The sequence below is a fragment of the Carassius gibelio genome, chromosome B18, assembly GCF_023724105.1.
Source record: "Carassius gibelio isolate Cgi1373 ecotype wild population from Czech Republic chromosome B18, carGib1.2-hapl.c, whole genome shotgun sequence".
NCBI lineage: Eukaryota > Metazoa > Chordata > Actinopteri > Cypriniformes > Cyprinidae > Carassius > Carassius gibelio.
Window position 1 is genome coordinate 13,073,828 of NC_068413.1, and position 13,827 is coordinate 13,087,654.

Here is a 13,827-nt window from a genome sequence, read left to right on the forward strand (position 1 = left end):
GGATTGTGAGTGATTTCGTGCATATTTGTGTAAGGATGCATTGTTTGGGATGCATATGAGCTGAATAACATGCTTTTCCCCAGATATTAAAGGAATAATCCATCCAATAAGTACAATTTCATCATCACTAAACTTGTGTAGAAGAAGTACACTAGCATATTTTTTAAAAAGTGCTTAAAAGAGTGCTTATTATGGAACTAATTGAAGTGCAAACTGAATATAATATTTTAAGACACTTAATTGCACCTTATTTACAATTAAATGAAAATGTAGTATAGTTTGTATTTCTATTAAAAACTGAACTTTTTTTGACCCTCTTAAATAGGACTTAAGTACATCTTTATGTAATTTCATAATTACTTCTGTAGCCATTGAAGTATGGCTGAAGTATAATGCCAAATGTACAGACAAGCATTAATGTACTGACAATTTTTTTTTTTATAACTTAAATGTACTTTAATGCAATTTTTATTGGCACTTGTATGTCGTGTATTTAAATATATCATGAGTACACATGTGCAGTGCAGTGAAGTTGCATTTTATTGCTTTTAAAATATATTAAATTGACAAAACAATTTTTTACATTTACTTTAAAATAAAATTTAATTTGACGTTACAAAGTACACTTTAAAAATGTGTGTTAGGGAAACTTTGAATGTGTGCTTTTTTAAGGTACATTTAAGTGGCCTTTTTTTCATTAAAAGGGGTCATATGATGTTGCTAAAAATAACATTATTTGGTGTATTTGGTGTAATGCAATGTGTTTATGTAGTTTAAGGTTCAAATAAACACATTATTTTTCATATAATGCACATTATTGTTTCTCCTCTATGCCATGCCTTCTGAAACGCGTTGATTTTTACAAAGCTCATTGTTCTGAAAAAGTTAGATTTGGCCTTCTATCCAGTGTGTTGTGATTGGCTTAACACCTCAAGTGTGTGATGCCCCTCACGTGTCAGAGGGAGTGTAAGGCACGTTTATAAACTGAATAGCTTAAGTAATTTAGTGCGTACTGGAGACGCGAACCATTTCAAACGATTCCGTTCGATTTGGTGAACTGGTTCGACTGCTTCACTAGGAAGATCCAGTTACATATTAAGATTCGTTCGTGATCCAGACATCACTAGACAAGACAAAACCAATAAAACCCATTACAAACGATGCATTTGTTGCATCGAGTTGGGGCATAATTAATGATTGTAATGACTTATACTGTCTTTTTACGCGTTCCTTTGCATATCGCGCTGCGTAAACATAAAACCAGGTCTGCATTTGTGATCTGAGAAACAACAAACAAGCCCACTCTACACTGCTCAAAACTCATGTTTGAATCATCAGTGGCAAATTATTAAATATAAATAACTTACGTACAGGCTGTGAGTCAGAAGCGCCAAACTGTCCTTGCAACGTTTGAACTGTCCAACTTTATCGAAACAGCCATTGTGCCACAGACTTATTGCAGACTAGTGGTTCAGGAAACAGTCCTCATCCTCCATAAAATGCGCAGTACACATCTGAATATTTGGGTTGTACTGTTCTGGAAATACAACTTAACCACTGATTTCTAGTCGTGTCCTCTTTTGGAAGGCCAAACAAGTAGTTTTGCTTTTACAACTAAACACACAGCAACTCCACAACATTGCAGCGGCGACAACAGTGAGATTAAAAGTTACACCTTCTTTCTTTGCATGAACATTTGGGTTGCGATATGCAAATCTTCCCACATAGTGACGTAGAGATGTGGGGGCATGTTAGAACAAGCCGTTTTAGGATGGAGTGGTGAACTTTTATAAAGAATATCTCTTTGTATTTGAGACTTTAATCTTAGCAACTTTACAGATCTTCTTTTGTAACACTCCAAAGAGAAAGGAAAAATTGAAATCACATCCTATGACCCCCTTTAATAATAGCCTAGTGAAAAATAAATATACTTAAATGTATTTGAAATACATTTATTTCATGCTAAGTATACTACAAATACGTTTTCATATTTATGTAATTAATAAAATCTCCTGCAGTTGTACTTTTAGTATACTAAACTGGTATACTGCTAAATTGGAACAACTAATTTGGTTCTTAATCCACTTTAATTGTGCAGAAGTAGTGCTGATGTACACTTAAAGATATACTTAGTATATCTGATTGTGCTAAAGTGGAACTATTGCAAGTATACTTCATATACACTTTCAATATTTTGCATTTAAAGTCTGATATTATTCAAAGATCATACAAATCTCATGAAAAGTGACATTAAAACACATTTTAGACTTAATGTTAAGAACATTTTATATTAGTTATGTGTCAGTAAATGTGTTTATAGATATGTTAACTGTAATAAATATATTTTACATTATTAAAATATTATATATTAACTATTACTAATCTATTACTATATTACTATTATTAGTTATATTACAGATATATTAATTAGACTATACTTAGTATGAAATATATTACTTTTATACTAGGGTATATTATCTGCAAATACAGTAAAAAAAAATGTACTTTCAAAATTTAAACTAAACTACAAGTGCACATTCAGTTTTTTTATGTTGTGGAAAGTAGACATTTTTGACAGACCATAGTTTTATCTCAAGCTCTGAGAAAAACGTATATTGTTGTAAAATTCTGTCTGCAAATGAAACATATACACAAACATATATTGAAGTGAATAATGACCTTGATTTGAGCTTGTTTCTCATGCAAAACATCTTTATGATACTTTTTAGGATACGTTTTTTCTTTTTCTTTTTGAAGCATTACAGACTTGGTCACTGTGAACCAGAGTTGTATAAAAAGAGTCCGGGAGGGATTGAATAATTACAGAATTTTAATTCCGTTAAAAAAAAAAATAAATAGAGGACATTTGAAACCATTTGTGAATGTTGTATCCCTCGCCGATACAGTATTTAATATGGATTATTGACATTGTTCTAAAAAATTTGGCTTTGCTGTACAAAAACAGCAGCTGTATGATATGATAGCTAGCCTATCGTTTCATAACAGGGTGCTTTGATAATACTATAATCATATCATTATGTTAACTGTCAGAATTCATGCGCAAAAATAACATGAAATGTTGTGACGACTGACTGCCATAGTTTGATTTAAGAGACACGGAGGAATGCAGCAGTTGAAACGCAGCCCGTGTCATCTCATCTCCTGTCTGTGTTTGGACTATTCTAGATGAATGAGTGCTTGTAGCTCTTGTCGTTGGCAGCGATGGTGTGCAGTGGTGATGTATTAGTCGTATTGGTGCTCTGGCATGTGTGAGTGGTGGGCTGCATGTAGGCTTACGTTGCTTAGCCCACAGAATGCCAGCGGATGGTGTGTAAGATCAGCTGTGCACCCCTGGCAGATAGTCCAGACTAACAGATGAATGAGCGTTCAATCCCCCTGGTCATCTTCAGTTTATGTGTGGTGTTGGTGTGTGATATAGGGATCCAAGTCCAGTGGAAGGGTTCATAGCTTTGGCAAACGGGATCATGCCATAAAGCGGAATCCCAGCGTTCCCGTAGTGGTTCGTGGATGGCTCTACAAACAGGTAAGAGAATTTGCCCAATGCTTGTCTTTCATGGCATGAAAACATTAGGAGTGTGTTTACATGGATAGTTTTTGATAACAGATTTTGAAAAAACTCTTTAACTGGAAGTGAAACGGATCTGTCAAGGGGAAGTGCTGCGAATTGTCTGTTTGAAGTCTGTTTGAAGTGCCTTGTTTCCCCATCAGATGTCTTCAGCTGCCTGAGGGTGTGTGTTTTCCCATCAGTGTTTGTGTTGCTTTGTACTTTCAGGACAGCTCAGGGATGCGACTGTGGAAGAGAAAATGGTTTGTTCTAGCTGATTATTGCCTCTTCTACTACAAAGGTGGGTTGTTCTACCAAACTAATATCAGAGTCACATTTACACACGGACACTTACAGTACCTGTTAACTTTTCTCCCAGATGTCTAATGATTATTTGCAATATCTGGTTTGTAATAGCATGTTGGACACTACGTCCTGCTTCAACTAAACTCTGAGTTTATGACACATTTACCAAACTCTAAAAGTAGTTTACTAAGGGAATTAATAAAATGTTTTTGGGTTGCTCTGTCTCATGTTTATGCAGTTTCTTGAATCACACTTACTTGCTATTTCAGACTTAAACCTTAAGGGCCCTATTTTATCGATCGAAGTGCATGGTCTAAAACACATGGCGCAGGTGCACTCCGAATCCACTTTTGCTAGTTTAACGACGGGAAAATGGTCCGCATGCCCAGCACACACTTATAAGCGCATATTAATAACGCACTCTTTAAATAACAAAGAAAAAATATTGCGCCAGACTTTAGACCAGGTTTGAGTTGGCCTATGGTGCAGTCTATTTTCAGTTCCTCAAAATAGCAATGCGTCAACAATGTCCCTGAACACACCTCTTTTTTTAGACCAGCACGGCCATGGGTGCAAAAATGGGTGCAAATGCATTTGCTATTTAAACAATGCGGCGCAGGACGGGAAAATGAGAACTCCGTCAGGCTGAAACTAGCAAAAACACTTGAGCCGCATTGCGCCGGGTATATTATATGGCCCTAAGCCTTGTTTGTGCTATTATGAAGATTTTAAATCGGTTTAAGTAATTGTTATTATATTGACTTGGTCTCATGAGTATTGTTTCCCTCAGACCTTTGAAAAGGCCAAGTGAGTTTATTTTGCTTTGACTACAGTAGGTTCTGTAGCTCCTGAATGGATAAACAACAATGCATTTAACTTCTGCATGTTGCATCTTACTGTGTTGTCATACTATGTAATATTTGTTACTGTTTTTTTTTACATTTGCTTGGTATTTCTCCTGTTCTTCTTCTAGCAAAAAACACTGATTGTGTAAAGAAAACTTAAAGTAAAGACCTGAATATTTCAGGGACCTTACAAGCGCGTTGTTTTTGATTTTTTTTAAACCATGATTTGGTATTCCTCTAGTAACTCTTTGTACAAAGGAATAAGTCTCCTAACAGCTCTCTCCAAAGTTTTTCCATTATTGTCAGCATTATACCTGAGAATGATTTAGTGGGCTATGTAACACTTTTAAGTGTCAAGAAATGACTCCTCTTACTTAAAAGATGCCTTTAATTTACACCAGAACATGTTTATTTGGTTTTATTTTGTAACTTTTAGGAGGGTGTACTTAATATTTTGATAAGAAATTACAGTGACATGATAATCTTATTTTCCTGATTCATTTTGATATGCTTCTTTAGTAATTTATCATACAGACTCTCTAGAACATTATATTTCCAAAGAACCCTGTCTTCTATATGCAAGTAAGTTTCAGAGTGTACTCATTTATGCTGAGTACTGTACTTTTAGTTCACTTTATTTTAAGAAAGTACACTATGTACTGTTTTCTGAATGGGTTAATAGCACTGTGTAGAAAAAAGATTGAGTTCACTTCCACCCATGTACTCTTTACTATACTTTAAGCTATTTCACCCCGAGGTTGATTTGTTACTGTAAACCACAAAATGTAAGTTTATCAGATCAGCATCTAGAACATAAGCTGTTGTCGTAAGGATGGAATAACAGAAAAACTATACTTCGTATACTTAGAATAATTTATTATTCTTTTCATAAGTCTAGCTCAGTCATTTACACACCCCTAAGTTGTTCCAAACCTGTATGAGTTTCTTTCTTCTAATGAGCACAAAATAAGATATTCTGAAGAATGTTGGTAATCAAACAATTGACGGTTGCCAGTGAGTTGAATATTATTAAAAAAAAAATAAAAAAAAGTTAATGGCTGCCATCAACTACCTTAAACAACCTCTGCTTCAGAATCCTAGATTTCAGCTCACATAAATAAAAGAGTGACCTGCCTCGGTTTGGAATCTCTCCTTCAAACAACCTACAAGTATTTTTAACCCATTCATTCTTAACCCAGCCACCCTTATCACTTATCAACCCACCGCTCAATCTCAGTTTCACACACACACACACACACACACACACACACCGGTGTCACCAGCGCTCCACTGGAAAGAAACGGGCAGGGAAGAGCAAGGAGGCAAAGCAAGGCTAAACTTAAATGTGTGAAATGTGATGATGTTATCATAGTGGTGTGAGAAACACAGGTCAGAGAGTATCGCATGCCAGGAAGGAAGAGAGAGCGAGAGAGAAAGACTCAAAGTCAAAACCAGACTGGTTGCTCAGTTGGCTTGTTTTTACCCCGCAGACAGTCGTGAAGAGTCAGTGCTGGGTAGCATTCCTCTGCCCAGCTACACTATCGCTCCTGTAGGACCTGAAGATCACATTAGCCGCAAATATGCCTTCAAGGTAAGATCTCACTGTGACACAGATACTGTAGCAACACACTTTCAAAAGAAGAATATTCACCACCTTAAATTTGCAACACTTAACTGTATGCTATGCAACAGTGTTTACTTTAAAGGTATGACTTAAAGGGACAGCTCACCCAAAAATGAACATTCTTTCATTATTTAATAATTTAGTGTGGAGCACAAAAGGAGAATTTTTAAGAAATCTACTGAAGTGGTCATTCCTTTAAATACAACAATAGTGAGTGAGGACTAGAGCTTCTTAAAAGATACATTAGCAAAAAAGAATCATGAAAGTGGTCAGTATGACTCTATACACTGTAGCCAGAATTCTCTGGAGTCATGTGATGGCTTTGGATGTAAAAAAAACATTTTACTACTACTGTTTCTTAAAACTGAAAATTCTTAAAATCTTTCATTAAAATAAAGGTGATGTAAAATAAAATCTAAATGTTAGTTGAAAACAACATTGCTTTTTCATTTAATTAAAATAAAATGAGTAAAATCGATTATCCCATGAGGATTTGGAAAAAAAACTCTTTTTTTATCTACGTTTATTGTAATCACAGAGTGACTATTCTATCCAAAACCATGTTTTATTCTATGTTCTATGAAAAAAAAAAATCAGTACAAGTTGGGAACAACATAAGTGTGAGAAAATGATGACAGGATTTTCATTTTCATGGGTGACTCTATAATTATCCCAAGCTACCGATTAACCAAAGTTATACAGTTATCAAGAAATAAACCTCTTAAGGGTAATACAGGTCTTAACTCCCTGTCACAATTTATATTGTGCTAATGACCTGCTGACTGTTAATACTGTAAATGCTCATTTGTCTCCTTTCCCTTGCACAAGCTGCTTGCTGTTCGCCAGTCAAGTGTCTTTCTGTTCTGTCATGTGCAGTTGCTGATTTTCAAGTCACTTTGAGTCACTCCCTGCAGTTATGAATATGCATGCTTCATTATCTTGCATGGCTTCAGCCCTGAGTATAGATTGCAGACATAAAATTAACCATTTAATGAAATATTAACGATGTTATACCATTTGGAATACATTTCCACCATGAAGACAGTCACGTCATATCGTAGCTATCTTTTACATATACCTCTCTTCTTTTTTGGTGCTTATCTATGTGTGAGTGTTTTCGTAGGCGAAGACTAGTTCATGCCGTATCATCTCCTGCAGCACATGTGGTTCATTGCTGTCCTCACGGGGTTCATGACACATAGTGAATGTATGGGTCTGTACTCATCCCGAGGGCAGCAAGGTTACATAACCAGTCTACCTCTCTCTGCTGAACTCCTTCCTGCCCGTTCTCAAAGCTGGAGAGAGATTTTTCAACGTGGGAGCGAAAGGAGACAACATTCCAGTATTCAAGAAGAAGATCGTAACGTGCACTTTGCAGCACTCCTCTTTCACTTTCCTTCCTTGAGGGATAGTTTTACACAGCCTACGGTGTCACATCGTTCTACCGGAGTGCCTTACTAAGCTAATAGTTGTATCACACACTCTTTAGAGGGTTACGGATCATTTGCCGTAAGCTTCACACAAGAGAGAATATTTACCTTGGTATCTGGATGTAGATTTTTGTAATCTGTACTAATCCTCTATGAAAAAGAAGACTCAGCCAGTAAAACTCACCCCACGGGCTGGTAGAAAGACAGGGTCGAGCGTCAGAGAGTGTTTAACTGATTCTGCGATGAGCTTTTAGATATCACTACGAAGGTGGGAAAGAGCCAGGCTACTGAGCTCAGCAAACTTCGGCTTTTGTATTTCTGTTATGGCTTCTAACTGTGGGCCTTTGTGCTTTGTGTTGCGTGATGTTTCGTGCTCTTCTGCTCCCGCTGTTTGTTTCTGTCACCCTCTTATCTTTGACGGTGCTGACAGTCCTTAAATTATACTGACGATTTCCCAGTATATATCCTAAACAGGAAAAGCTTGTAGGTGTTGGTTCAGGTGACCAGTCGTTGTCCTTTATTTGCTCAACTATGTCCTCCCTCTGTTTCCTTTGGCGGGCTTCCTGTCTGTGATGAGTGACTGACAGTCCAGAAAGGCTCTGAGACACATTCAGCATCACCTGTAAATAGGTACACTTTTAACTCTACAGTTTCTCTACCTTAATCTCTGGCATGTGCAAACTCCATGTTTGCGACCTTTCTCACTGGCATTATTTCCTCTTTTTGAGATGTGATGTGGTGAAATTATTCTATTCAGAAAATGATAACCGGCAGACTTTTGAGGAGTCTTATTTATTCGCATATTAGACCTTGAGAAAATTCGGGTAATATTGTAATATTTGAATAAGGTTTCCACAGTCATTTCCAGACCAGGAAAAGTCATGGAAATAAACGAAATGTGCGATATTGGCACACTAAAGTATTCTGTATATACGTATATTTATTGTGTTTACTTTTAAGTTGCTTGCAATAAACAGTCTTCAATAGTTACGCTGCTTTTCCACCGTCACGGCAAACTGTACTCATTGCTGTACCCATTCAATTCTGTACCTCTCTGGCCAAGCTGGTACAGATATGGTTTCAATTTTCACAGTATGGCTGATAACAAAGCTCGTAACAATTATGCAAGTGTTTACATATGATATGAGATGTAATAGTGACCCCTTTATGGAGGATGATGAGATATTTTTGTTTACTTTGTAACAATGCCTTTCACTGTTGAAATATAAACCAGCATATGCTGGTTAGGTATGTTTTGAAGCATGGCAACTGGTTTGGGCTGGTTATGAGCTGATTTAAGGTGGTCATGTGTTGGTCCTAAGCAACTAGCTCCTGCTCAGGACCAGCTTATATCCAACTAAAGACCAGCATAAACCAGCTCAAACCAGCTTCCATGCTTCAAAACATACCTAACTAGCATACAGTAGGCATCATTAGTAGCCAGACAGCAAACAAGTGACCAATTCTGAGGGGTGATGTCACTACACGCATTCCATTGGCCTGACAGTGGAAAATCGGCTTTTGTCTTTTTAATTTTTAGACCTAAAACACATTAGGAGAAGCATTTACAATATCCTAAGAATGCAAATACAGAATTAAACCATTAGTTGAAATAAACTGAATCTCATATATAGTGAACCAAATTGAATTGAACAGTTCTGAATTCGCCAAAATCATTACTGAATCGTATTGGAAATCAATGAATCCTGAATCGAATCGATTCACACCCCCCTATCAGACATATTTAACATACGCATTGTCGAGAATACTTAATTTCGGCTATGGTATCATCAAGATATGTATATTGCATAGTTGAATAATTTCAGTGATATTTGCAGCTCTCCTGTTGTGGTTGTAAGCCAACAGAGCAGTTAAATAAAAGCTCTCTGTACCAGGCCGCTGCATTCTTATAATAGATTGTGGATGGCATAATAGAGAACACTATTAATGAAAGGCTGGTTAATCTAAAAGCATCTTTAAATTGTCCTACACGCTGCAGGGTACCAAAAAGGAAAGGAAGCAGCATGTTATTGTTAGCCGTTTGTTTTGTCCCTTGTGTACAAGTGTGTGTGCACAGCTGTGTTTTTGTGTGCACATACAGTAGTTTTGCCTTTTGGATCATGCTAATAAATTATTACTTACAGTTTTTTTTTTTCCAACTACTCACATTTTCATAACTTATCTTTAAAAAATAACATAAAAATCTTTACACACAAATCCGAGAATTGCACACTCAAAATGCAAAATGTCTCACATCTCACAAAAAAAAAAAAAAATTGTTTGTAATGTTAATTAACTTGTTAATGTTAATTCTTGTTAGATTTTTGTGTTACATAGAGAATTGTGTGTTGTGTTTTGCAAAAAAAGTTTTATGAAATTGAAAACTAAGTCAATGATGTCCAATTCTGATTTGTGGCACTGTAATAAAAAAGCGTTCCACTGATGTATGGTTTGTTAGGATAGGACAATATTTGGCCGAGATACAACTATTTGAAATACTGCAATCTGAGGATGCAAGAAAAAAAAAAAGTCAAAATTATGTTCTTAGCAATGCATATTACTAATATAAAAATTACGTTTTTATATATTTATGGTAGGAAATGTACAAAATATCTTCATGGAGCATGATCTTTACTTAATGTCCCAGTGATTTTTGGCATAAAAGAAAAATCTAAAATTTTGACCCAAACAATGTATTGTTGGCTATTCCTACAAGTATACCTGTGCTACCTGTGGTTTAAGGTCACATTTATCAATTTTAAGATTATATAATGTTTTTTTTTGTTCATAAACATCCTATTAAAGTAACAGTTCAGCCAAAATATCAACATTTCATGTCTGTCATTCCAAACATGTATGATTTTGCCTTTCATGGAACACAAATGCAAGTGTTTTTAATAATTATTCCCACAGCTCTTTTTCATACAGTGAAATCTCACAGTGACTAGAGTCTTTAAAGCGAAGTGTCATTATAAAAGTAGTCCATTTAACATGTGCACTGTATTCCAAGTCTTCTGAAGTTAATGGGAAAAAGAAAATAAAGTCATTATCCACTGAAAACTACACGTGGCTATATAAAGGACCATTGATCCTTGCATGTATTGTAAGCAAGTTTGAATGCACTGAAGTATAAATGAAATATGAGTGCTATGACAGGATTTTTACTTTGGATTTGTCACATAAAGGTGTTGGCTTTACAGTGCTTGAAATGGACTAGTTGCATGAGCTATTTTTATTGTGCATATATAGCACTTTACATCCCCTGGTCACTGTATACTTCTATTGTAAGGAAAAGAGCAGCATGCACGTGCATCAGAATATCACTTTGTGTGTTCTGTGGAAGAACAACATTCACTGGTTTAAAACGGCATGAAGATGAATAAATAAAGACACTATGGAGAGAATATTTGTATTTAAGAACATGAGTCTCATTTGTCTGAAGAAATTAGATAGGGGTTACTTAAGTGGATGTTTTGGCTGTGTATTTATCATCTAGTCATCTGCAGTGGTCCAGGCCTCCTGCATGGTTCAAACCATTCAGCCATCTGTCTGTGTTTTACAGCCTCATTGCAGAGCTTTCCCTCAGCGGACCATTAAAACACAGACAGCAGCTTAGCACCTCACTGCTCGCCTTTAATGAGCTAGTCATGTAAACACGCGTGTCTTCATGCGCCTGTGTATTTTGTGTTTGTGTATTCTCACTCAGAGAGAAAAGAAATGAGATTGGACGTCTTTAATGAACCGTAGATGAATGCAGTTCAAGTTACTCTCTCTGAATCGATGTTTAATGAGGAAATTGCAGGCTGACTTCATGTTAATTAAAGCAGTGTCTGTGCCGTTTTGTTGTATGGCAGTTTGCCTGTGTGTTGTATATCAGTTAAACATAAGTAAAAATGAAATACATATTAATAAATATGATGACTATTGTATGTATTATTACTAATACATAGTATTTCAGTGTAATGTTGCTTTCCATTTATTACTTATTACTAAAGCTAAGTACTTCTTAGATACTGCAAAAACTACTAGCCTAACTAAGACTTCAAACATGATTTAAGAGACAAGTGAACAGCCAGTAAAAATAAGAACAAATACACAAATTACAAGCATAAATACAACAGAACAATGTTACAAGTAAAATAAGGTTGGTATTCAGGTACAGAAATGTAATAGTTAGGGTAAATAACATTGTGTTCACTGTATAAATTAAATATAGATCTATGTCAAAGCTGTTTTGTTGTTTGATTAGCATTCATGACAGCAGGAAGTATTTATGGACTGCTGTCCCTTTAAGACCTGATGCACAGATCCAATATAATGATACACATCTGATTTCTTTCTTAGCTGTTCAGTCACTTATGACACAACAGACTGCATTTACCAGAATGATTGTAGAGATGGGTATTTATTTATTTAGGGCTGTCAGTCAATTGAAATTTTTAATCTAATTAATAACATGATGGGTCGATTAATTAATCGAATTAATCGCAAATTAAATATGGCTGTGAAAATACCACCAACATATCATTTAAAGCCATTTTTGTGTTCAATGAGAAAATATTAAATAGATATTACAAATTGTAGCTTTAGAAATAAATATTTTACTTGATTCAACATAAAATGTATTACACATAAACGTTCAGGCTACAACGGCCTAACCAGTGGCGTAGCAAGACAGCCCGGGTCCATATGCAAAAAATTTACAAATGATATGGGCTCCAACTTGGTTAACTTAACTTTGGCCTATTGTTGATTTCTCTGAAGTAAATAACGTTACATGAATTGTGGCTATTCACAAAATCACATGTGGAAAAAAAAAAACAACTGAACAATTTAATACAAACTAATGTCTCAGAGTTTTAAAAAAGTCACAGAAAAGAGTAGGCCTATAGGTGGAATTTTCACTTTAACTGCATGCAATACAGAATTATTTTACTGTCGGAATTTTTACTTATTCAAAAAATATTATGATGTTAATATAATTTTTTTGTTGTTATTTTTCAACGTGGAACAAAAATGCTGTCATATAGGCTACTGAATGCAAACACAATTTTGGTACAGCGGCCCAAAAAACAAACTGAAAAATGATTTTGATGAACCTGACTCACCATCTCTTTATTTTATTTGCTTTGGAAAGAAATGCATCTCTTAAATTACATAATGAAAGCATTTTTTTTTTTTTTGAATTATTTCATTTTAAAATAATAATTAAAAGCATTCAATAGATATATTTATCATTTCGGTGAAGATTTTAAGTTTTGAATTATGTATACTCTTACCTTTATGAGCAAAAATGACACTGTATTTTTACATCTCCTGTGTTATAAAAAAAAATACTAATAAAATTGCAAGTGATCACGCTGATGCCTCCATGTCTTGCAAAGCGGCTTTAGCATCCACTCCGCACAAACGATTGGATATGCACCTAACAGCACTCATTTATGTAGGAAAAATTTTTAAATGAATACTGTGAAATGCATGAAGTGTTTTATGTCTGTTTATTTTAGGCAGTTCGTGTTGGTTTGAGAAGGCTAAATTGATCAAATATAATGCTCAACTCACTGTCTGCCGCTGCAGCCTGGTTGTTCCTTTAAAAAACATTACAACATCCTTTTTACAATTATGTTTACCTTTTAACATAAAATGTTCCAAACATATTTCTAAATGAACTAAATACATAAAAACAAAATAAATATGACCACTTTGCCTTTACAAACCAAAACTGAACTATTTTAACAACTGTGTAATGGGGAAGAGAGAGAAAAAAGACCCGTCCAGATCCATACAGACTCAGGTCGAGAATTCTCATAAGCTGTTGGAGAAGGGCCAGGCCCATTCGTTCCCTTGTTTCAGTTAAAATTTCCCCCCAGCTCGGCAGGCCCCCAAACTGCCAGGGCCCATAAGCATCTGCCACTGGGCCTAACATAAAGTATATGTTTATGTAACATTTTTTTCATTCATGCAGTGGAAGTCATTGGTAACCAAAACAGCTTTCTTACCAACTGTCTTAAAAATACTTTCTTTTATGTTCCACAAAAGAAAATATGTCATTCAAGT

The 13,827-nt window shown here is 35.4% G+C and overlaps 2 protein-coding genes across 8 annotated transcripts in view; one reads left to right on the forward strand and one right to left on the reverse strand.

Annotated features, from left to right (window-relative positions):
* The window catches only part of LOC127977209 (homeobox protein aristaless-like 4), a 539,817-nt gene that overhangs the window by 249,116 nt on the left and 276,874 nt on the right, over positions 1-13,827 (reverse strand). The gene's annotated exons all lie outside the window — the stretch shown is intronic.
* Positions 1-13,827, forward strand: part of LOC127977202 (pleckstrin homology domain-containing family A member 7) — a 94,925-nt gene that overhangs the window by 54,898 nt on the left and 26,200 nt on the right. For 5 of the 6 annotated variants that reach the window (XM_052581924.1, XM_052581925.1, XM_052581926.1 and 2 more), the window contains 3 exons: positions 3,440-3,544; positions 3,794-3,866; positions 6,207-6,307. In XM_052581924.1, the coding sequence (XP_052437884.1) occupies positions 3,440-3,544; positions 3,794-3,866; positions 6,207-6,307 (279 nt within the window). Of the gene's footprint in view, positions 1-3,439; positions 3,545-3,793; positions 3,867-6,206; positions 6,308-6,929; positions 8,401-13,827 lie in introns of those variants that run through there. The other variant, XM_052581929.1, reaches the window with a different exon arrangement.